The 25,302-nt window shown below is 39.2% G+C and overlaps 1 protein-coding gene across 3 annotated transcripts in view; it reads left to right on the top strand.

Annotated features, from left to right (window-relative positions):
- Positions 1–6,714: 6,714 nt before the first annotated feature.
- The window catches only part of adss2 (adenylosuccinate synthase 2), a 28,480-nt gene continuing 9,892 nt past the window's right edge, over positions 6,715–25,302 (top strand). The window contains exons 1-8 of one of the 3 annotated variants that reach the window (XM_057849141.1): positions 6,715–6,998; positions 15,825–15,927; positions 16,507–16,575; positions 16,656–16,706; positions 16,783–16,849; positions 21,400–21,507; positions 21,833–21,914; positions 21,994–22,120. In XM_057849141.1, the coding sequence (XP_057705124.1) occupies positions 6,840–6,998; positions 15,825–15,927; positions 16,507–16,575; positions 16,656–16,706; positions 16,783–16,849; positions 21,400–21,507; positions 21,833–21,914; positions 21,994–22,120 (766 nt within the window). In that variant the 5' untranslated portion in view covers positions 6,715–6,839. Of the gene's footprint in view, positions 6,999–10,459; positions 10,508–15,824; positions 15,928–16,506; positions 16,576–16,655; positions 16,707–16,782; positions 16,850–21,399; positions 21,508–21,832; positions 21,915–21,993; positions 22,121–25,302 lie in introns of those variants that run through there. The other 2 variants (XM_057849143.1, XM_057849142.1) reach the window with 2 other exon arrangements.

The raw sequence follows: 25,302 nt of genomic DNA, 5'->3' as shown, positions 1-25,302 counted from the left end.
TTTCAGAAAGTCACAATCAAATAACCCTTTCTGGATTCTTCACGGAACAAAAGTAAATCAAATAAAAATTATAATATAATATAATATAATATAATATAATATAATATAATATAATATAATATAATATAATATAATATAATATAATATAATATACCGTATTGGCTCGAATATAAGACGGCCCTGATTATAAGACGACGCCCTCTTTTTCAAGACTCAAGTTTGAAAAAAGACTTTTTGAACACCAAATTAATTTTCATAAAGAAAATAATTACAGTACATCTGAAACATATGATTATAACAATGTATTTGAGAGAAAAAGCATGTTATTTTGCCTCATTCAAATCTTAATATCTGTACATTTAAATATGTAAACTAAAGTGCAATCATATTCGTAAATTAATGTCTTCTGGTTTTTGAAATGTAAATAAACCAATCTATTGTGATAAAACAACAAAATTGCAATAACTGCATTAACCATCAGCGTGAAGTCTAACTGTAACTGTAGTCTTGAAACAAATCTGAATAAGGAAAAACATTGCAATAAAATAATGCAAACTGGTCAAACTTGAGAGTAGCTGAGATCTTGCATGACAGAACATCGCTTCAATGATATCTGGCGCCATCTAGCGTCGTGAAAGGGTATAATGTCTAGACCGCGAATATAAGATGGCCCCCACTTTTTCAGTCTTATTTCAATGCAAAAAAACAGTCTTATATCCAGGCCAATACGGTAATATAATAATAAATAATAATAACACTATTAATTAAATAGATAATAACCAAATAACCCTCTCTGGGTTCTTCACAGAAAAAGCCAGGAAATAAATAACACTATTGAAAGAAAAAAAAAAATCAAAATGCTCTCTGGTATTGTTCAGGGGGCCGGACCAAATGTGGAGGCGGGCCGGACCCCTGCATTAAACCCTTAAGGCAAGTGTCTGTTTTTCGTAATTAAAAAAAAAATAAAGACCTGGCTTCCACATATGTGGACATCACATTTTGATTCATGACGGCCAAAATATTAACATTTGCTATACAACTGTCTCCTACAATGACTCAAAATGTGATGTCCAGATATGTGGATGTCAGGTCTCGATTATTATACGGTGGTATGAAAAAGTATCTGAACGTTTTGGAATTACTCACATTTCTACATAAAATCACCATCAAATGTGAGCTGATCTTTGACAAAATCACACAGATGTAAAAAAAAATTTTTTAAAAAGTGTCTGCTTTAACTAAAACTACCCAAACATTTATAGGTTTTCATATTTTAATGAGGATAGCATGCAAACAGAAGGGGGAAAAATAAGTAAGTGAACCCTCTGTCTAAGTAGACTTTAAGAGCAATTGAATCCAATTTTTACCAAACAATTTAAGTCAGGTGTCTGCCCAATCATTGATGAGTGGATTAAAGCTGCCCTGCCCACTATAAAACACACACCCGGTAAGAATTGTCGTGATGAAAAACATTGTATGATGTGCATCATGGCTCGGTCAAAAGAGCTGTCTGAAGACCTAAGATCAAGGATTTTTGATTTTTATGAAACTGGGAAAGGATGCAAAACAATCTCTAAAAGTCTGGATGTTCATCAATCGACAGTCAGAAAAGTTGTCTACAAATGGAGACAGTTTGCCACTGTTGCTTCTCTCCCAAGGAGTGGCCGTCCACCAAAGATGATGCCAAGAGTTCAGCGCAGAATACTCAGAGAGGTAAAAAAGAAACCGAGCGTGTCAACACGCATCAACTATATGTAAACTATGGCTAAGAATGGTGTTCATTGGAGGACTCCACGGAGGAAGCCACTGCTGTCTAAAAAAAATAGTTGCTCGTTTAATGTTCGCGAAAAGGAACTTAAACACTCCACAGAAGTTCTGGCAAAATATTTTGTGGACTGATGAAACCAGAGTTTTAATTATTTGAGAGTAACACACAAGTCATATGTGGAGGAAAACTGGAACAGGTCACCAACATCAACACCTCATCCCCACCGTGAAGCATGGTGGAGGGAGCATCATGATTTGGGGCTGTTTTGCTTCCTCAGGGCCTGGACAACTTGCTATTAATGGAGGAATGAATTCAAAAGTTTATCAGGATATTTTGCAGGAAAACCTGAGGCCATCTGTCGGACAGTTGAAGCTAAAAAGAGGATGGATGCTACAACAAAACAATGATCCAAAACACAGAAGCAAATCAACTTCAGAAGAGTTTCAGAAGAACAAAATACACGTTCGGGAGTGAACAAGTCAAAGTCCAGACTTGAACCCCATTGAGATGCTGTGGCATGACCTAAAGACAGTGATTAATGCCAGACATCCCAGGAATCTGACTGAACTACAGCAGATTGTATAGAAGAATGGGCCAAGATCAGTCTGGCACATCGATCAGGACTAATCTGCAGCTACAGGAAGTGTCTGGTTGAAGTTATTGCTGCCAGAGGGGTAGCCACAAGATATTAAATGTGATGGTTCACTTACTTATTTTCCCCCCTCCTGTCATTGTTTGCATACTATCCTCATTAAAATATAAATAACTATAAATGTTTGGATGGTTTTAGTTCAAGGGCAACTGAAGAGCTTTTCGGATTTCGTTCTTGAGTGTTTTACTCGGTTGAATTGTATTAAATGCATCATTCGCTGTCTCAAAAAGTCACATAAAAAATAATTAAAAAATTGACCGCGTAGTTTTTGAGTTATGGCTATAGCAACACCATAGCAACGAGGGACGCGCTGCCCTGCCGACCGCTACCTGATGATGTAACTTCCAGGGAGCCTCGCCACCACTCTGAACACGGAAATATAGCACCACGCTATCCTCGCCATATATTGCAAACATTTTCTGGGTTTTACTCGCGAGATCCGTCATGCCATCTCGATGTGTAGCGATGAATTGCTCACAGGAAGACTCGAGACTCTATGAGTGGTCCAAAAAAACTTCTCCTGCAAAGGTTTGGACCGTTTTTGTGAGCATACATACAGGTCCCCTATCGGCTCAGTTTTCATCATTTCAGCGACGACAGCTTTGAAAACCTACAACAATGCAACCTTGGTTTTACAAAGGCGAAAGTAGACCATTGCTGGCTTTTCTTGACAAACCAGGGGGACTCCTACTGCCTGTTTGTTGAAGTGCGACATTTTTTTGTTGTTGCTGTTGGCCTGTCATAAGTAGATAGGTTTGTTGACAGGTCGTCTACTCATGTGATTTTATTACTATATCAATAGGTATTTATGATTTTGATGATGATGATGATGACGATGACAATAAATTCATTCATTCATTCATTCATTCATTCATTCATTCATTCATTATGTAAATTCAAATGTCCCCAGGACCAAATAGGTCCTTGGCTCGTTGTTTTTTGGCCTGTCACAGGGTAAATATAAAGCCTAAATATAAAACAATCCAACTGCCAGGCCCTAATGTACCAAATACATCTCAATAAAACAATGACTATTGTACTACAACATCAACATCAAGGTCTGCCTACTTGAAGAGGGAACAATAGCATCAAATAGCTGCTGCTTTGATTATTATTTCATCACCAAGAAATTATTAAAAATTATTAAATTAAAATTAGGATTCATCCAATATTTTCATGCTGCTGTGATTTTTTCCCCTTTTTTTCCAGGAAGCCAAACATAAAAAACTAAGCGGCAGAAACCCTCAACACGATGAAAAAAGCGTTGCAAGTCAGTCGCCACCCAGTTTCCCAAAATCAAGAGAGAGTGGGTCTAGTCATATGATGACACAAGTGATGCAAGTCCAGCGATGACGACTGAAGACATCCTATGAGGCCTGCCAGATGCTTAATTTCTTCCGTCTGCGACATCAGATGACGATGATAAGACGATGAGAAATAAATGTAGCAAATTTTGATGAAATGAAATCATAAACTAGTCATATATACAGTACACATTTTTAAAAGAAAAATCTAGTTACCTTCATATTTTGATAATAATGATTTATCTTTGTATAGAGAACACTTAATGCTACAGAAAAGAGTAAATACATATTTCCCACTCTAAACTGCTTCTCAGTCTTTTGCATTATCATTTTTCAATGTTGCACTAGTCCGTTGCTATCCTAACTTTGTTTTGCTTACTAAATTTATGTTCTTTGATGTGTGCCATTGCTATGTTGTGTCACAATCTGACAGCAAAAGCTGATGCTGATTCAACATAAATCTGGTATCATTATTGTGGCCTATTAAAAATTGTTTCAGAATGTAATATAATTACAATATATTACTGTATATACCAATAGAATACATTAAACAGTCAACAAAATATGTCAATGTTTACAATTTATGGTTTTATTTTTTTTAATGTAATTCATGCCCCTGTCAGTGCTTCAGCCTCCTCAAGTTTGGCTCTCATGTCTGGGATCTCCTGACGACACAGGCATACTCTTGGTAGGGTAATTACTTGAAGGTTTACAGCAACACCTGGAAAATGAAATCGTTTTGTCATTTATTTTGAAAAATCAATAACATATCATTTATTTAGCCACATTTGGGCAAGCTTTACCATATTTAGATCGGTAGGAGCTGTCCCATAACCTAATTTCCAGTTTTAGCTATGTGGAGAGCATGGAAAATATATACAACCATGTAATCGCATTCTCTCAAATAGAAAAATCACAATGCTGGACTTAGGCTAACCACTCACTCTCCCGTTCTTGAAGTGTCGAGCTGTCAATTGGCGTCATGACGACATCTGCTGTGTCAAGTAAATCGTCCTCTGACGCCTCAGGTTCAAACATGTTGGGATTAATTGTAGATCATCTTTCCTGGGAGCCTTTGCCAACGGTAGCGTCACGAAAGAGCGATCCTGAACGGTTACCTTTGGCGGAAATATCACTGATAGTTGTTGCTGCTATGCTAGCTGTAGATACTAGTCTTCTATTGCGTCGGGGAATTTACGTCACACTTCCGGGTTTGGGAAGGGACATTTAACATTTAAGTGCAAAAAAAACTAAAAAAAAAAAACGCAAATTATCCTTGCAATTACGTGTTGATAATGTCATGGTTGTTTTGACGAACTCATCCAAAGTTTATATTCGTAAAATTACACCAAAATCCGGAAAGGTCTTCAGTTGCCCTTTAAAGAAGACACTATTTTTTTCATCTGTGTGATTTTGACAAAGATCAGATCACATTTAATGGTGGTTTTATGCAGAAATGTGAGAAATTCCACAAGGTTCAGATACTTTTTCATACCACTGTACAGTAGTTATACTGTATTATTACCCCAACCAGCCAACAGAAGCAGAGGTTATGTATTTAGTTCCATATGCTTGTTTGTCTGCTGGTTCATTTGTTTGTTTGTCTCTATGTTTGTGTCAAGATAACTCAAGAACGAATAAAGGGATTATTATCAAATTTGCAGTATGTTTGGAAATACAACGGAAGAGGTGATTACATTTTGGGGTAATGAGCTCGAAGGTCATAGAAGCCAGTGAAGGAGCTTGGCAGAAGTCTGCTCTCTATTTTTTCATATTAATCGTTATTGTTATTCATCATGATTATTATTTACATTTTATGAAAAAGTAAATGACAAATTAATATATATGAGTTACAAATTATAGAGATTTACTCTGGTTGTGGTTCCCTGAATGAACATTGTCATACATACATACATACATACATACATACATACATACATACATACATACATACATACATACATACATACATACATACATAGATACATACATACATACATACATATATACATACATACATACCTACATACATATACAATTACAACATGTTAACTCATCACCGTAATTCAAATCTTCTAAAAGTACAACATTATTTCACCTTTACTTAACAAACCTGTAATTGTCGCAACAATAGATAGCTGCTTGGACAAGAAGTGTAATACTAATTGTAAAGGGGGGACATTTTGGATGCAGGGTATTAACTACTTACATTAAAAATAACATCTTGTTATAATGTAAAAAATAGAATATATATATAGTAATCAGTCGCTCTGTTATCATGAGATGCAACAGAATGTGCATTCATACAATGCACACATCGGGCTACAATACATATTATAAATCAAGGTAAGCCATATATTTCAGTTTTAAATTGGACCCCCATATTGCAATTGCATGCAATAGTGGAAACTGACATGAAATTAAGTATGGCTCGTGCGTTCTTCTCAAAATGAGTTTTATTGAGTAAACATCATACAATTAATATAAAAACTCTTTTAAAAAATAAATAAAATTAAATAAAAAAAACAACAACAACAACAACAACAACAACAACAACGCGTGGAGCAAATACGTTCAACACTTTTTATTGAAATAAGATGTTTGTTTTAATCTTGATAATTTAACTTCCAAATCCATACTGTACAGTGTAAACCTAAACAATGTGTTTCCAACACAAATCGTGCATAACACTCTAAAACATAGCAGGTGACACGTTTTATATTCATCATCATAAAGCCTTATTGTTGAATTAAGAGCAAACGTCATACATCTTGTGCTGTATGAATCTGAAAAAAAACAGCAACACAATCATACCCCCAAAATGGAACGTAAACACATTTTATGGTGAGGCCACATCTTTGTTGGAAGAACATGTTTCCGTTGACCTTTATACTCAGGTGGGGTAAAGTTAATTCATAATTTCCCTCCCCAAATAGTTTGACATTCACCTACTTCCTGGTTGTTGACACCTGTGCGCATGCGCAAGACGTGTTACTTCCTGGCGTCTAACGTTGCCTTGGGAGTGGGTTGGCGCTGCCGCCACCCCTCTCTCAGCTCCATTGCCGAGTCACAAATTAAGCGCTACTCAGCTCCGGAGCTCCAGCAGCGGTGAGATATGTCGGAAAGTGGAAGCCAGGAGCCGTCGACGCGGCCCAGCAGACCGCCGGTGGGCAACCGAGTGACGGTGGTGCTGGGCGCGCAGTGGGGCGATGAGGGCAAGGGCAAAGTTGTGGACCTGCTAGCGCAAGACGCGGACATGGTGTGCAGATGTCAGGTTGGTGTTGTGTTCACTTGTCGAGGAAGCAGGGCTAGCGTGGAAAATGTGAAAATAATTCCCGCCTTGCTGGCTTCATTTCCTTGATTTTTTTTTTCAACGTCCCCAATAAGATAACCTTTTTTCCTGGCTTGCTGCCCATACTCCAGAAATTCAGTTGTTAATATGGTGTGTTTTACTGCTAATGTCACCTTGGAGTCTTGCTAGCAAATGTAGCTCACCTTTCCGCTGCAGGTCTTTGAATGCACCTTTTGGGCTCAGCAGGAGTCACCAGTGCAAGCCTTAAACTAGAAGAGCTATAAATTACCTCCATGTGAAAGATGGTTGCTCAAATAATCTAAATAATGCAAAACACAAATGTATTATAGCTATGATAATTAAAAATAATCTTTAAACACAGAAAATGACACAACTCAGGGATGCTGCCATTGTGGGATGAATGTGATGTCAGTTATACCCACGTTCCTTTATGCTGGAGGTAATTTACGGACTGCCAGACAGGCATAACACCATATGTCTGAACAACAGAAGAATGCGGGCTTATCAGTTTTGGGCTGCAAAGCAAAATAAGATGGTGGATGAAGTTCTTAACTCAGATAGGGTGAACGATGTAAAGTTATGTATTGGAAAGCCAGAACGGGCTGACGGCTAACAGTTTGAGCCGAGCCAGCGTGTCAATCAGAACAAAGCCTCAAAGAAATCAATTTGGAGACAATTTTTTTTTATTACACTTACATACATACATATTACACACTGTTACATATTGACAAATATTCTGATTAGGGGTAGTACAAAATATCGAAATGGTGATATATCATGATACTTTGTATCCCAAAAGGTTATCGATATGCTCCTGCAAGAATCGAGATATCGTTTTAAAAAGGTGTCAATGTCTATTTAAAAAAAAAAAAAAAAAGGAACCAACAAGTTGCTACCATAATCTTCCACCATAATAGTGTCTCAGTTAACTCTAAGGCTGCCTCGACGGTGCTCGACACCCAATCCATTTAGAAACATTCAATCATTCGAAACCATAACATTCACAGACATTCTGTCAGATTTTCAGGGTATTTAGAGATCACTTGCTGTTCATTTTAGGTCATTTCCATGTCATTTCCTGTTGAGTTTGAGTCACTGCCTATTCATTGGGGCGATTTCCAGCTCACTTCCTGTTTTGTAACACAAAATAAACAGGAAGTGACCCATAAAATACCCCAAAATCAACAGGAAGTAACTGAAAATCAACAGGTAAATGACCTTAAATGGCCCAGCCAGAGGTTGCGCTAGACTTTTTCGTTGTCTGTCATTTTGACTGACGGTCATAAAAATCCGGTCATAATCTATTTTTACCCGTCACTTAAATTTTTAAAATGACTATATCTTGATGCAGTCACTATATGTATATACACAATAATACAATAATACTTTATAATATAAAGTAACTAACAGTGCAGTCATGGATTACAGTAAGCAGGCCAGTACTGTGTTTCCATATATATTTTTATTATTTTATGTATATACAGGATATATATATATATTCCCCCGAAGTGGGACCTTCCATGATCCTAATACATTTAATAATAATAAAATATTATATAATTCCATTTTTTTTTTTTTAAATTTTATTTTATTTATTATTATTATTAAATAAAAATGCACGTTGATACGACGCACATGAAGGCAACTTCCAATTTTTTAAAAAATCGTAAGAAAGTTGTATGGACTTACAATCTGGTAGCTTGTTGTTTCCTATTGTCTTCCGAAATACACCTGGGTGACGGCGCGTCAAATGTTCGTTCATAGCCGACGTGCTACCGTGGTATGCGAGCTCAGCTTAGCAAAAAGAGTACACACAGTGGTGGCACCCTCCATATTTTCCTTGAAATAATTTCAGGCTCTGGCTAGTCTGGTCCGCTTTTTTGGCTTTATGCCGCTTTCATCGTGTTACCAATTCTGCCCTTCTTGGTTATTGGCGGCGTTTTCAACTGCTCGCCGCAGTGAGGAGTGAACCGGCGATTCACTTGATTCGTTGTCATCCTTCACTGCATCAGTCCCTCTTTTATCAACACCATCGTCGTTTTGGGGCTTTTTGAAGAAACTTCGGACGCTCAGTTGCCTTGACATTTTTCCGAGTAAGGCCAACGACGTCATGCATCAAGAGAGACAATAGCTAATTAATATGATCACTCGCCACCTTGTGGTCTGGGGTGTGAATTGCAACCTGTCAAAATGACAGATGGACTTCAGTTTTTTCCGTCACCGTTGTAAAAAAACGGTCAACGACGGAAAATATTAGGTTAACGCGACCCCTGGGCCCAGCATTACCTCATTGCCTACCGTTGGCTGCCACTGACAGCCATAGACGTTCAATCCATTTGAACTGGGAGGCTGGCTGTCATCCCTCCCACTTCAAACGGATTGAACGTCTACTAGTGATAAACTCATTCCAATGCACAGAAGAAGCTTGTTTTTCTGTTTATTAGTTGTTTTGAGAATATCCTAGAATGATTTCCTGACCAGTGTATCGATAATAGTTGTATCGCCATATCGTCAAATCATCGTTAATGTGAGCTTTGTATCGCAATCCGTATCGTATCGTGAGGTACCAAGAGGTTCCCACTCCTAATTCTGATGTTTGTGCACTCTCCACGATAAAATGTTACCAGCCACTTTTAGCGCATAGCACAAAACTGACAGACTCGAACAAAGAAAAAGAAAGCAAAACTAAAATAGGCGCACACGCTTTAGGGTTACTACACCTGTTCTGATGATAGATACTTTCTGTTTTTCATTTTGATTGCAGATGAAGGCTGCTTAACATTTTAGCCGAAATGGAATTCTGTCGTCCTTAAATTAGGCCGTTGCTTTTCTTTGCTCCTGTTTTTCGGCTGATATGACCGATCCACATCTAGTCATCTACCATAAAAGAGTTGGGCAGAAAATGTGCCGAACAAACTTTTGAGGCTTTTAAACAGTTACCAACTGTGTGTAGCCAGCATGCATCATGCAAAGAGCGAAAGAAAATGTCCAGTGAATTACTGTATTATCATCTGTCCTGTTCATAAAGCCGAAAGCTAAAGTCTGAAGCATTTTGCTCTACTATTACACATGGAAAACTGAAATTCTGTCAAGTTGTTGTCTATCCCTTTAAATACCAATAAATGTTTTCATATGGAGCACTGGCTGTATGTAACCCACTACTGCATGTTGCATTGCAGCGTGAGATGATTGGATTGGAGTGCTGTGGTGTGTGTCAGGTGTTGTTTCAAGAGCTTTTTATAAAACAGCCTTTGCCAGCACTCTTTGCTCTGTGATGTTCATTACTAACCTGCAAGTCACATGGCGTTAACAGTAAAGGGAGAGAAGGAGGGGGTAGGTTTAGAAATCGAGACGGAGCAGTGGTCGTCACGGTGCAGTCATTGCATCGTGATGGTTAGATACACCAAGAGCCATGGAAACATTGTACTCAACATGTCTGGTTCACAAATAGTTTACATTGGCTGCAAAGGGTAATTATATTTCTTTTCATGACAAAAGATTCGAGAGTATGAATCGAACTAGAGCAGAGAATATCAATATTTTACAAAGTTCTTGCACCTCATGTTACGTAACAGGCACAAGTTGTAACTGCTTTTGGCTCTTGCCACGTTAATTCCATAAACAAATATACAGAAGCTAACTGAGCCTTTGGTCAGCGATAAGCTTTGGCAACATGGCAGTAAATTATGTTGATCTTTGTTTGAAGGGATATAATCTGTTAGGGCCTATTACGGATCACTTGGCTTTATCCAAAGAAGACAATATTTAACATGTTTTTTTTTTTTTTATCTTTGTCATGTTTTTATTTTATTATTTGTACTACTTATAAATATTTCAGTTATTTGCTTATTTGAGAATTATTTATTTAATCATTTTCTGCAAATACTTACTGAATTGGCGTCTTGATCCAATATAATTGTAGCAGAAATATTGTATTTCCTTAAATTGTGCCATTTTGATTTAATTCCCATAAGACTAGTTCTTTCTCAAATATAGTTCACTTTTTCCCAAAGGAAAAATTGAGTCATAGTTTGACTGTGTATTAGCACTTGTTTTCTAATGGAGAGTAAGTAATACAAAACTCACATTGAAAACCAAAAAGACAGCACTGCACATAGTCTTTTGTGATCACTTTATAGCAGTTTCCATTTTTCACAGACAGCTACCAACCAAATAGTTGACTGTTTAGGACATCTGAAGTGAGTTCCTTAAAAAAAACAACGGATTTGGCCAAGTGATCACTCAACAATGTTGTGTGGATTCACACTTTGGAAAGGCAACTTATTAGCCATGCCCTTTTTCTTAATTCTTAATACTCCTTATATATATATATACACATACACCAAATTGGAATACTATTTTTCAAACTTTTTTCATACCAGACACTGATCGAGTTACATTCAGTAAAATTAATGCTACTCCTTGTGCTTTGTACACCTACTTCTACAGCTACTGTGCTTGAGTGGAGTTAAAAAGAGAAGTGGTAAACAATACATGTACATGACCTGACTGCACTCTACGCCTTGACACTAACGCAAAATGTGTTACTCTTACACCTATTCAAAATTACATAACCCATTTTGGACTCTAGAGAGTAAAAGTGGACCTAGACCTTCATGCAACCTGGGAGGAGCAGAAACCGGCCCACTTTCCCATTACTAGTTAACCCAGAAAAGCCTGCCACTCCCCCACCCTACTCTAAACTATTTTTACTTAATATTCTACACACCAAGTTCTGTCTTTAGAAAGACAATCTGCCATCTTCACACAATAGACTCCGGAAAGAACATACTGACAATGTTTTGGCTATAATAGGCCAACATTGACCTGACAAATGCCCTCAACCACTTGTCAAACAATACTTCAAGAGGAGGTAGTTGCCAAGGCCGTCGCTTTAAATCTGTTCTCCATGACACTACAGCGCTGCCAAGAAACTGGCATAAACACCACCAGGAAAAAAAAATATCCGGTGTGTAGCTGCATGCTATTTTTGACATAATGACAGTTATGTCAGTAATGACAGTTTAAAAGACCGGAGACAATTACCTGTAAGTCTTCTAACACAAATTCCACAAGTGATTATGTGGAAATGCAGAAGGAACAATGAAATATGTCACAGCTGATTACGAAATTCAACTTCAATTTTTCCTCGATCAACAATCATAAAATCAGCAAGATCTAGTCTCTGTACACTTTGTAACATTTTGTGAGCGCACCTAGACTTGTGGGGTGCTCGGCCGAGTCATTAAAGTCTTTAAAGGCCCTATAATTTTTCACATAATTTAACCTAAATATATAAGGCATTGTTAAAAAAGGGGAACGCTGTAGAAGCTGTAAAAACATGAAGACAATGGTCTAATGAAAATGAGAGTGTCACTAACCATCCATCCATCCATCCATCCATCCATCCATCCATCCATCCATCCATCCATCCATCCATCCATCCATCCATCCATCCATCCATCCATCCATCCATCCATCCATCCATCCATCCATCCATCCATCCATCCATCCATCCATCCATCCATCCATCAGCCGCTTCATCCAGGGTCGGATCGCGGGGGCAGCAGCTTTATCAGGGAAGCCCTCTCCCCAGCCACTTCAACCAGCTCCTCCGGCGGGATCCCAAGGCATTCCCAGGCCAGCCGAGAGACATGGTCTCTCCAGCGTGTCCTGGGTTGTCCCCGGGGCCTTCCGCTGATGAGACATGCCCGGAGCACCTCTCCAGGGAGGCGTCCAGAAGGCATCCGAGTTAGATGCTCGAGCCACCTCAACGTGCTCCTTTCAACGCGGAGGAGTAGCGGCTTGACACAGAGTCCCTCCCAGATGATCGTGCTTCTCACCCTATCTTTAAGAGAGAGCCCGGACACCCTGCGGAGGAAACTAATTTCGGCCGCTTGTTTCATGGATCTTGTTCTTTCGGTCACAAACCACAGCTTGTGAGTATAGGTGTGGGTAGGAACGTAGATAGACTGGTAAATCGAGAGCTTCGCCGGTCTTCACCACGACGGACTGTTGCAGAGTCCGCTTCACTGCAGACGCTGCACTGATCCGCCTGTAAGAGTTTGGTCCGCATTTCCGGCAGTAAGTCAAATTCGCTCCCAGTGAGGGTTGGAGTCCGCCAAGGCTGCCCTTTGTCACCGATTCTGTTCATAATTTTTATGGACAGAATTTCTAGATGCAGCTGAAGCGTTGAGGGGGTCCGGTTTGGTGGCCTCAGAATTGCATCTCTGCTTTTTGCAGAAGATGTATTGCTGTTGGCTTCATCAAGCCGTGACCTCCAACTCTCACTGGAGCGGTTCACAGCCGAGTGTGAAACGGTTGGGATAAAGGTCAGCACCTCCGAATCCGAGACCACGGTCCTCACCTGGAAAAGGGTGGCATGCACTCTCCGGGTCGGGGATGAGATCCTGCCCCAAGTGCAGGAGTGCACTAAACACTAGGCCAAAAGCCCAGGCTAGCAGCTATAGCTGCCAGCATGCTCTCTTGAAGGCATCGGAAGGGGGGTTTCACATGCAATGCACACAACGGACCTGCGTGCACCCATTACCCCCACCCATCCTCCACCCACACATGTTGAATTTTGGTTGTAGTTGCTTTCTTCTAATTGGTTAGATATTAGAGGTGGGTGATAATTATGGGTCCAATAATAGGAATTATAACATCATCCCAATAAATCCGATAACAATATTAATAGGCCCGATAATATGTCATATTTTTGGCACGGTGTTGGTGGATTGGGATGTGTGTGTTTGCGCACTGGCAAAACAGAAGTGGAAACAGAGTTTTGTTACCTTTCTAGAGGCCATATTTTTCCATCACTGAGTGAAAAACCTTACTGTGGCAATTAGCAAATCTTTGCATTTTAGTGTTATGTTTAGAGAGGCCTTTTGGTTATTGACACATTTGCTGTCCTATAATTGCCAGGTTAAGAAAGTTGTTTCATGGGCCAGGACCACAAAGGCTTCCTCTCCATTTGCACCAAATGTTTTATCTCCTGACAAAGCACAATACCTGTTTGGTTTATATTCGTTTTAGTTCAGTGCTCATTGTTCAGTGGAACACACCGTCAATGATATTGACTGATTGATTGTGATTGACTCAAATGATATTTTTTGAAAATATAAATATGGCCACCTTTTTTTAAGTCAAAACTGTTCTTGTCTTTGTTTTGTTCACTATAACAATGTTCATGTCATCATGAAAATTCTGGTTAGGGTTATAAAATTATATATAAATTATCGGTTCTCGTATCTGTATCGGCCTTGAGGAGCAGGAAGTTAGCGGTATCGGTTTTTAAAAAATGGATATTGTGCACCCCTATTAAATATTCTCTGTCTTTCTTCTTCGGGTGTCAATGGTGGTTGGCAAACTAACCAAATGGTGAGTTATTGCCTCCTCCAACTTGTCTAGTTACCAAGCATTGAATAAGCGCCGTTATGGCCAAGGACACAGTATGCTGAGCGGGTAATGATGCGAACCCTTGAGGCAGGCTAAAGCTGTCGGACATCGGCTTTAGTAGTGAAATTCCAAAAAGTCTCGCAAGTTGCACGACCCTACTCTATTTGTTCTATTTATTTTAATTTTATTTCAAATATTTGTTATTTTGATTTCATTTACTTATTTATTGAATTATAAGCAAATTATACTTAATTTAACATTATATTCATGTTCAAATTGGCAAATATGTTCTGAAAAAAAACTGTTCAGTTGAAAAAAGTTTTTTTTTTTTTTTTTTTTGTAATACATCTCATATTACAAACACATTTTGGAGCTATAATTGCAATGCCGTGAAACTGTGGTATTTTTGCTCACGGTTATGGTACTGTCAAAATCTCATACCAGCACATGCCTAGACCCTATTATAGTGTGTTTCTGCCTTTACATGCAACTCATTTGGCATAGCCTATGTGAGAGATGGATTAATTCTATTTACGATGGGAGGCTTTGTGATACTTGTGGCAGGAGTTGTAGCTTCCGTTCAACAACAAAAATGGATGCAAATGTTAGTAAAATGTTTACTACCTTGGATAAAAGCACCGCTTCAGTGGTTATAAGGTAATACGCTTCCAAGTGGTTCATTAGCCTCGTATGTTAATCTTTTGACTTGTGAATTGGACAACCTGATTGGTCCAACGTGTATGTCATTCATTCACCCAGGTAGTAGAATCAGAAAATGAGCCGTTTAAGAAAAAAAACGCTGTCAAAACAGCAAAGAAGGTGCTTCTATTTTAAATTGTTGAGGTTTTGGGAACAAATTCAGTTACAGACAGTGTCTTTAAATGATAACAAACCAATTTAACTTGTTTCAAAAAATAATATGTGGCCTTTAAAGCAAACCATTTGCTTTCTCTATTACCCCCACTCTACTATGTGGTCAGAGCACATGCTGTGATCCATTTATCACCTCAGGCTCCTTCGTAAAAGGGATCACACCCATGTCACGGGGCGGTTCAGCCGCTCTTGAGAAAGTATTCAACACTGAATTTGTCCCAACAAGTGCCAGAACACTACAGCTATTGAAATATATTTGCAATATGCTCGAACTTGATGGAGAGTTCTGCTCTCAAAATGACATTGCACAGCAGCTCGCCTGCTCCAGATATCTGAATACATTTAGATACGAGTATTTTGATCTCACAAACTTCAGTTAATGCTACCTTTTCATCTTCTAAATCTGCATTCTAGCTCAGCCAAACATTGTTAAGAACTTTCCCAGCAGGACAAAGTATTTGTGCTTTCCCATCAGGACATAAAATATTGTGTGTGCATGTGTCTCCTCTTCAGGGCGGCAACAACGCAGGACACACTGTGGTGGTTGACTCAGTGGAGTACGACTTTCACCTCCTCCCCAGTGGCATCATTAACCCTGATGTCACTGCTTTTATTGGTGCGTTACATCCGCTCTGTGTCACCTACACGCTGCCTCTTTAGTGTCACATGCACCCCACCACTTTAGGACCACCTATACTCAACCCCTTTAGTGCTGTCTACATGACCATGTTTTTTGTACCCTTGATAACGCTCTTTTTAGTGCCACTTACACAATCCCTTTAGTGCCACAGAAACAATGCCCTTTAGTACCACTTACTTGCATCCTTTTTAGTGCTTGTGCTTTTTGTTCAACTTGCCTCCAGCTTAATGATTTTGACTTGTAGCCAAACGTCAATTTATCTGCAGTAACTTCATTAACTAATGGGGATCCAATGTTACTCTTACACGCATGCACTCTAGGTGCAGATGAACGATATATCGATATTTTAAACACGTTTTAAAGCTCTGATTTGTCACAGACTTTATGAAACTAATATTGCCTGTTTTTGAGCCATATACAGTGTTTTAGGTTAGTTTAATCGCTTTATGCTTTTCCCTTTAGAACCCTGAACATTTCCAAGAGTTTAAGTAGTTACGTACATACAGTATGTATCTATCCTTCTGTAAGCGTTCTGTTCTTTTTTTTCTACACCAGGTAACGGTGTGGTGATCCACCTCCCGGGCCTGTTCGAAGAGGCCGCAAAGAACGAGCGAAAAGGCAAAAGTGAGTTGTTTTCAGTTTGAGTTGGCAGGTTGTGATGCCACTGCAGTCTGTTGAGTGTCAAACTGTATTCTGGGACTTAGGTCTGAAAGGATGGGAGAAAAGGTTGATCATTTCAGACAGGGCACATATTGGTACGTCCTATCTGTGTGACCTTCTCTGAGTTGTGTGTTAGTGTGTGTTTACATCCCGTACCTCCTTCTTCTGCAGTGTTTGACTTCCACCAAGCCGTGGATGGTGTTCAGGAGCAGCTGAGGCAAGAGCAAGCAGGCAAAAAGTAAGGCACCTCCATGGCTACCACACATCATCATGCACGAAAAAAAATGATATTCTTAAGAGAGTAATACATTTAAAATCACTCTTTCTATATCATTTTCTTTTACCCATTTTTTTTAAATGTGAAAAGTGAATTAGCTGGATGTAGATCAGAAAACACATTAGAGCTCTGAGTGGATTCAGTGCACATATTAATAGCAGTACTTGTAACACTGCATGTTTAAGTGAGCAAAAGAATCCAATCCCTTGACTTAAACCTAGTAGAGCATGCATTATGCCCACTGAAGTTCTAATTGGAGGTAGCCCTTGCAGAAATGAAAAAAAAGAACATCAATGAAGAACGCAAACTTCAGTGTTGTCAGCAGGACATCAGCTTGAAGCCTTAATTTTACACTGATATCTTCAAATATAATTTTCACACAGTACCCCAAAATGCTGACTATCTCCAGAAAATATAATTTTGGAGGGGTGAAAAGAGTATGAATTTCTGGATCAAGCACTTGAATGCAGAACTAAAATGTTTTTTCACAGCATAACTTCTACTTTGTCATTAATTGTAAAACTGTTAACAACCTACACTCACCGGCCACTTTATTAGGTACACCTGTCCAACCGCTCGTTAACACTTAATTTCTAATCAGCCAATCAAATGGCAGCAACTCAGTGCATTTCGGCATGTAGACATGATTTAAGACAATCTCCTGCAGTTGAAACTGAGCATCAGTATGGGGAAGAAAGGTGATTTGAGTGACTTTGAACGTTGCATTGTTGTTGGTGCCAGAAGGGCTGGTCTGAGTATTTCAGAAACTGCTGATCTACTGGGATTATCACGCACAACCATCTCTAGGGTTTACAGAGAATGGTCTGAAAAAGAATAAATATCCAGTGAGCGGCAGTTCTGTGGGCGGAAATGCCTTGTTGATGCCAGAGGTCAGAGGAGAATGACCAGACTGGTTTGAGCTGATAGAAAGGCAACAGTAGCCACGTTTACATGCTGACTTTTATTCATACCGATTCAAATCATTCCGAATGAAAACTTTCAGATCAGCTGTTTACATGTCACTTCATCTATTCCGATCCAGCGTTTACATGTCTGCCTTTATTCCGAAAGGACGTTTGACAACTGCCGTCTGACATGCGCAGATTAATCAAAACAAAGCCTCACGTTGCAAAACGTGGAGATCGACCGTCAGAGTGCTGCTGTTTTAACTTTAACCCACTTGTTGTGTTTGTGGGGTCATATCCGCTTCTGCTGTTTTGCTCTTTTGCCTTGTAGTAGCCGGTTGTCAGCGTTTTCCACCATTTCTAATCTGGTCAACGCTCCGGTCTATTCCGGCTTCGTGTTCCTCGAGCAATTATATTCAATTCTTTTAACGTTTGAATTAAATACAATCTTTCCGCCGGACTCCAATTAGGTGCGCTGTGCTTGGAAGCCATGTTGCAAGTGACGTTACTTACGTCACCACGTCAGTACGGAGCATGTGCAGAAAGAACGCAACCAGACACCATTCCGCTTCCCTGTTTACATGATATAATTTTACTTCTAATCGGTATAATCGGTTTGGGAAAAGGAATATTCCACCCCTGTGAATTGGAATGAAATTCCATTCGGTTTGGGCCTGTTCATTCCGAATGAGGCGTTTATATGGAACACATTTATTCGATTTGAACATCTAAACTGATTGTAATTGGAATATTTGGCTCCATGTAAACGTGGCAAGTGACTCAAATAACCACCCGTTACAACCAAGGTAGGCAGAAGAGCATCTCTGAACGCACAGTACGTCAAACTTTGAGGCAGATGGGCTACAGCAGCAGCTGACCACGGAAGGTGCCACTCCTTTAAGCTAAGAACAGGAAACTGAGGCTACAATTTGCACAAGCTCATCGAAATTGGACAATAGAAGATTGGAAAAAAGTTGCCTCGTCTGATGAGTCTCGATTTCTGCGACATTCGGATGGTAGGGTCAGAATTTGGCATCAACAACATGAAACCATGGATCCATCGTGCCTTGTATCAACAGTTCAGGGTGGTGGTGTAATGGTGTGGGGAATATTTTCTTGGCACTCTTTGGGCTCCTTGGTACCAATTGAGCATCGTTGGAACGCCACAGCCTACCTGAGTATTGTTGCTGACCATGTCCATCCTTTTATGACCACAATGTACCCAACTTCTGATGGCTACTTTCAGGAGGATAATGCGCCATGTCATAAAGTTGGAATCATCTCAGACTGGTTTCTTGAACATGACAATGAGTTCACTGTACTCAAATGGCCTCCACAGTCACCAGATCTCAATCCAATTGAGCATCTTTGGGTGTGGAACGGGAGATTCGCATCATGGATGTGCAGCCGACAAATCTGCACCAACTGTGTCATGCCATCATGTCAATATGGACCAAACTGTCTGAGGAATGCTTCCAGCACCTTGTTGAATCTATGCCACGAAGAATTGAGGCAGTTCTGAAGGCCAAAGGGGGTCCAACCCGTTACTAGCATGGTGTACCTAATAAAGTGGCCGGTGAGTGTATGTGGGGAATGAAGAGCGTCAGCCTGTGGAGCATTCCAAGCATTAGCATGAAGAAAGACACCAGTAAATTCCTGTTGAAAGTTGTCCTATCCTCGTCTCCTTAAAACCCTGAACACTGCCAGAGTGTGTGTGTGTGTGTGTGTTTGTGTGTTAGAAAGTGAATCCTTTTAAAGGCTCGGGTAAATGGCTCAAGCATCGAGCTGGAGTCTTTCCAACATCTCCAGGCATTCTTCAGCGCTCCGATGTCTCAAAGTAACATGAGTCGCACATTGCCAGAACTTTTAAACTGCTAACGAACACAGACATGAAGCAATAAAAATGCATACACAGTTACATTTACAGGGTGCAAACTGAATCCATATTGAAAACATGATCAACACTATCAATCAAAACTGAGTGTTCTATTTTGGTTGTAGTTCTACTGCATTTGTGGGGCATTCAAAGCTCCCACATAAAACGTTTTAAAAGAAACAAATATTAACTGCTATTAACAAATACTGTACAGTGCAGCTCAAGCTATGGGTTACGTACTTTTTTGTTGTTGTTGTTGGTGTAATATTTCATCGTCTTTAAAAAGTTACTTTTGTAGTTGTCTCAGTATCAATATGTTATCAAAAGAAAACCGCTACAGAATCTTAACCAAGTCCGTCAAGTTTTTGTTCTGTGGGTACCATTACGCTTTTCCCATTTGTCTTCACTGGTATCCCCATGACATCTGGAAAAAACAAACACCTAAATAATCAGGAAAAACACTATGTAATTTTGCTCACTCGTTGCTTTTATAGACATTTTTCCACAAAATTGGAGTTGCACTCCAAAATCTACCACTTTTAAGTAGAGGTGCACCGATCACAATTTTCTGGCCAATCCGCTATCCCTGATTTTGGAAAAGCCTGGCCTGCCGGTCTTGATTTCTGCGAATCCCGATTTCTATTACCGATAGAATGCCCCTTTAATAATCTTGTTTTACTATAAAACACTGATCATTACCTGTGAACCAAGACTGTTTGTTTTAACTGCACATACAGTAGTTCTCTAAAAAAAAAATTGAAAACCTAAAACCCTTTTTTCAAAGCAACTGGAATATAGCTTCCTTTCAAAAATAAATAATGAATGTAGCTGTATTTTGCTTTACAAAAAGAAAATTGCAATGCTTAAAAGGAAATTTAGAAATTAATTCTTTAGAGAACTACTAAGTTATATCAAGTCTTGGTGTGTTTTTTTGTATCTTGAACTTGAAGCTTGAAGAGTTTCAATTTGAGCCAAATGTGAACATTCACTAAACAAGTTATCTGACTGAATTCACTCGCAAAGGAAAGATGTTAATAAATGTTCCACTCCTTCCCCTATTAATGTAGCAAAGAGTGGCAGACGTTACAATCGTGAACATTAGGTTTGGGATTGTGAAAGTATAAAAATACCTAACTAGTACACTTATATGCTCACATTAATGACCACAAATGCCCGTGAACAAATGTGCCAGATGTGATCGGCGGACAAGATCAGTTATATTTTTAATGAACGGAATAACACAAATGCCCTCAAATTTATAAAATTGGCCTGGGTCGATCGGCGCATGTTTACTTTTTAAAGAGTTCTACTTTATAGAAATATTTAAAATGTCTAATTAAGCTGACAGAGCGAACTGTCTTGCTGTGCTTTTGATAGTTACACTGAGTGCTGGGGTTAATGATGAAACCCAATAAGGTGTAATGATAGTTTGTGTGTGTGTCCACTCCAGCCAATTGCCCGCATGCTTACCCTTTCTTTTAATAGTAGAAGTGCTATATAAGTGGCAAGCAAGCTAAAAGGGGAAAATGCAATGTTGTTAAAAATCTGCAGCAATAAAGTAATAATTTGCTTTAAAATATACTACAACCAGTTCAGGGTGCTCTGGCTCATAGTTAGCTGGGATAGACTGCAGCATGCCCCATGACCATAATGAGGTTAACGTGTACGGGTAATAAATAAATAAATTAATGATTCAATGTTAATTTTGTCTTTGTGTTCACGTTTCTAAGCCTGGGGACGACTAAGAAGGGTATTGGTCCAGTGTATTCTACCAAGGCAGCACGCAGTGGCCTTAGGATATGCGACCTGCTAGCGGACTTCACACACTTCTCTGACAGGTTGGCAAGGCTTTATTATCTTCTGAATAGAATAGCGTGTTTGCATTAAACCCTCTAAAGCAACTTTAAGGTTTGTTATGACTTCTTTTGTCAATATAGTGGTTATGTTAGAGTCTGTTGTAAGACACTGGCACTACACAACTACTTTTGCAGTGTTAGGTTCTTAGTTTTATACAACTAGATGTTGCTCTACAAGCGTGAATGCCGCTATCTGGATTGTTTTACTTGCCAGAAAGTGCTTCACTCAACAAAAATATTTTTTTAATAAAATGTAATACGTAAAATATTATGTGGCTGAGGAAGACCATCTTATTGAATGGTGCAGGTATAAATTATTGGCCCAGCAGTACCAGGCCATGTACCCCAGTCTGCAAATAGATGTGGAGGGGGAGCTGGTCAAATTAAAGGTAAAGGCTGGAAAGAATGCATATTATTACCACCCAAAAAATGAGAAAAATCATAAATGTTTGTTGTTTTTTTTCCCAGGCGTACGTGGAACAGATCAAGCCCATGGTGAGGGATGGTGTGCACTACATGTACGAGGCTCTGCACGGGCCACCGAAGAAGATCCTGGTAGAAGGGGCCAACGCAGCACTTCTGGACATTGACTTTGGTCAGTAGTCAAACGCACATGGGAAAGCACGTGCATGTCTGCCATGATTGTGTATGCCTAACCATGTACAGTAATCTCCCATTATAATGCTGTTCACTCAGTGTGGATTTTTCTGTCAACCATTTACGTCGTCGAAGCATTCAATTCTGGGCTGCATGCCTTCAATAGTCAATGTAAAATGACAATATGTTTCCTGATTATCGAACAAGCAGGAAGGAAATTTTATTGCCTAATCGCAAAAAGCTTCTGTCATGAAAGAAATTGAGCATTCAGTAGACCTGTTTAATTCAGTAGAATATTTTAACAGACATGTACCAAATTACTACAGGTGCTTGTTTGAACTACACATTTGCATATGAAATTGCTTAACAATTTAATGATATGGGTCATTATAGGCATACATTAATTGAATACAATGTATTCTCTATTAGCTATGTGCATGTACCACATGAGTCAACACGCTATTTCTTTCTCTTGAATTATGATTTCATATGAATATTAAAAAATGTGGTGGTGTTGAGCAAAAATAGGTAACAGGATTTTTTTGAGGGGCAACTAACTTTTGGCGTTTTAGTAGAGTTGTCTCATCATGACTTTTTTCCGAAAATTGATATCCCAATATTGTTCCACTCCAAAAATCGGATAACAATATCAAACCGATACCAGTATAAGCGATCGTAGAATCAACATATTATGGCTAGTTGTGTAGATACCCTACGATATTATTGGACAACTACATTTTAGTACATTTCAACAGGGACAAGTGATTTGATATACAATACCTGGCTTGGAAAATAAGCAGGAAAATCGCAGTTTCCAAGAAAAAGGCAAAAATGTTTCACTTGGTGAAATTTTTTTTACTTATTAGAGTTCCTCATTAAACATTCCATAAACAACATTTTTCCGGTTCAACGTTCCATTATCCTGACATTTTTAATTATGAATTTTACTTAAGTAATTCTGCATCGTTATTAGATTAAATTAGCATGAACATTTTCCAGAATACACCAAATTCATTCATCTTCCACACTGTTTATCCTCGCGAGGTTCACGGAGCCTATCCCAGATTTCTATGGGCAGGAGGCAGGGTAAACCCTGTAAATGAAGTCAATACATTGAACTGTTCTTCCCGAAATCATTTAACGTCTTGCGGTGATTTTGCGTTAATTGTCATTAATATCCAGTGGGCGACGAATGCATGCGCTCTTGACGAGTCAAAAGCTGCATTTTTGGTGGAACTCTAAGGTTACTGAACCCGTCTGTGTCCTTTTGATGGCACAACACTTTGCAGCGCCTCATGCAGGTGTCAACACATTGTTTACGGTCACTCTGCTGCAGCGACATAAAAAGAAAAATTTTTTCCACACATATAAACACCTTATCATTTCTGTTTATTTATTTATTTATTAGTTTCTGATAATTTTCACAAATGTTTAATGTGTTTTAAAATTGCGTGATGATATAAGAATGCATGTTCACATCAGATTCTGATGTCATTGATCTTGGTTAATACTGATTATAAGTGAACAGTTTATTTTTGTTGAACCTGAGGAAGCAGGAAATAAGATGTGTGAGGCAAATTTTCAACCGAAATCACATTTGTGTTGCGTGTCACTCAATTTTTCATCTTTGAAGTTAAGACTAGGGATGTCTCGTTCCGATCACATGAGCGGAAATCAGGCCGATCGCGCCATTTTTCAGAGGATCAGAATCAAGTGAAAAGGATCGGGTTTTTAATTTTTAAAAAAATATTTGTGTTTTTCTGCTTCATGCTTGTACCGTTTCACCATCCCTCATAATAGCGAAGCAGTGTGCCAAACTTGTTTTTTTTCTTGGTCAACAATGTAGCTGTTTGGTACTTAAAGTTAACGATTATTGACAGGTTTGTGACTTTGACCTAGCGAGAGAAGGCTCGGTCGTTCTACGTTCCGAGGCACAAATCGTCGTTTAGCTTGTTTGACACCAGTCTGTGGCAACTCATTCAAGTGAGAGGCTGTTCTCTGCAGCGTTAGTGAATTTGAGTGGACTCACTCAAAGAACCATTTCATAAAGACAAGCATTTTCTGTACGTTATTCATGTTTAAAAATAATTCACATTTTGAAGGCAGCGCGTTTATGGCGTTATATTTGTGTCACAATGCTGAGCGAGCAATGGTAGAAAAAGAGCACAGAAAAAGATTGCAAGCACATAAAAATATATTGAGCAAGCAATAATAAATTTTGAGCAAGCAATAATAGATTTTGATCAAGCAATTATAGATTTTGAGCAAGCAATAATAGGTTTTGAGCACAGAAAAATATACTGAGCAATAAGGGTGTAGCGGTACATGTAATAGTATTGTACCGTTTCGCTTCGTGGTGCTCGGTTCGGAACAGACGCGTACCGAACGAGTTTCTGACGTAATATAACCCTTACTTTTCGAGGCTGTGAGTCGATCAGGTTACAGTTTCTTTGTGTAGATTATATTTACTCTGTCTTCTCTACTATAATGAGGACCAACACGGTAGGATAGTATAATACGGAAACGTCAACAGCGCGACAACGTGGCCGCCGCAAGAACGCAGTGAAACGCGGGCGTTAGCGTCAATCAGCCAATGCACACCAGTCGCAGTGCGGCCGCGTGTTAGATGCGTCCCAGATGCGGCTCAACGCGACACATGCGAAAAGAACGGCAGAGTTCATTATTTGACGCGAGACGCCGCCCTCCTGCATCAATACTATTACCGGTAGCTAGGATCGGGCCGGAAGTGACTCGCGTAAAAATACGGTAGATCCGGCTGATTTTCAAACTAATATGTATTCGTAACCCACTTTTTGAGTCCATCAGATCTCTTGAGTGGTAGATCGGGGCACAGTTGTCTTGTCTTTGTTGATTTACTGCTGTCTTCTCTGCTATGATAATAACCAACACGGCCCCGTGTTCAATATAAAACCCTCCTACTACAAAAAAAACAAGTAGGAACTAAGATTCACATTCAAAAAGAAAAAAATATTTGACATCAAATAATGTGTGTCACAATTATGAGCACACCTGGTGTTAATACTTTGTACAACCCCCTTTTGCCAACAAAACAAGGTCTGGGGACTGAGATGGCCATGGGAGGAGCTTGATTTTGTGTCTGGTGAACCATTTCTGTGTGGATTTGGCCATATGTTTAGGGTCATTGTCTTGCTGAAAGAC

Source organism: Corythoichthys intestinalis, chromosome 10 (assembly GCF_030265065.1).
Source record: "Corythoichthys intestinalis isolate RoL2023-P3 chromosome 10, ASM3026506v1, whole genome shotgun sequence".
NCBI classification, from domain to species: Eukaryota; Metazoa; Chordata; class Actinopteri; order Syngnathiformes; family Syngnathidae; genus Corythoichthys; species Corythoichthys intestinalis.
Note: the sequence above shows the minus strand (reverse complement) of the source record. Positions and strands in the feature narration are given on the sequence as shown.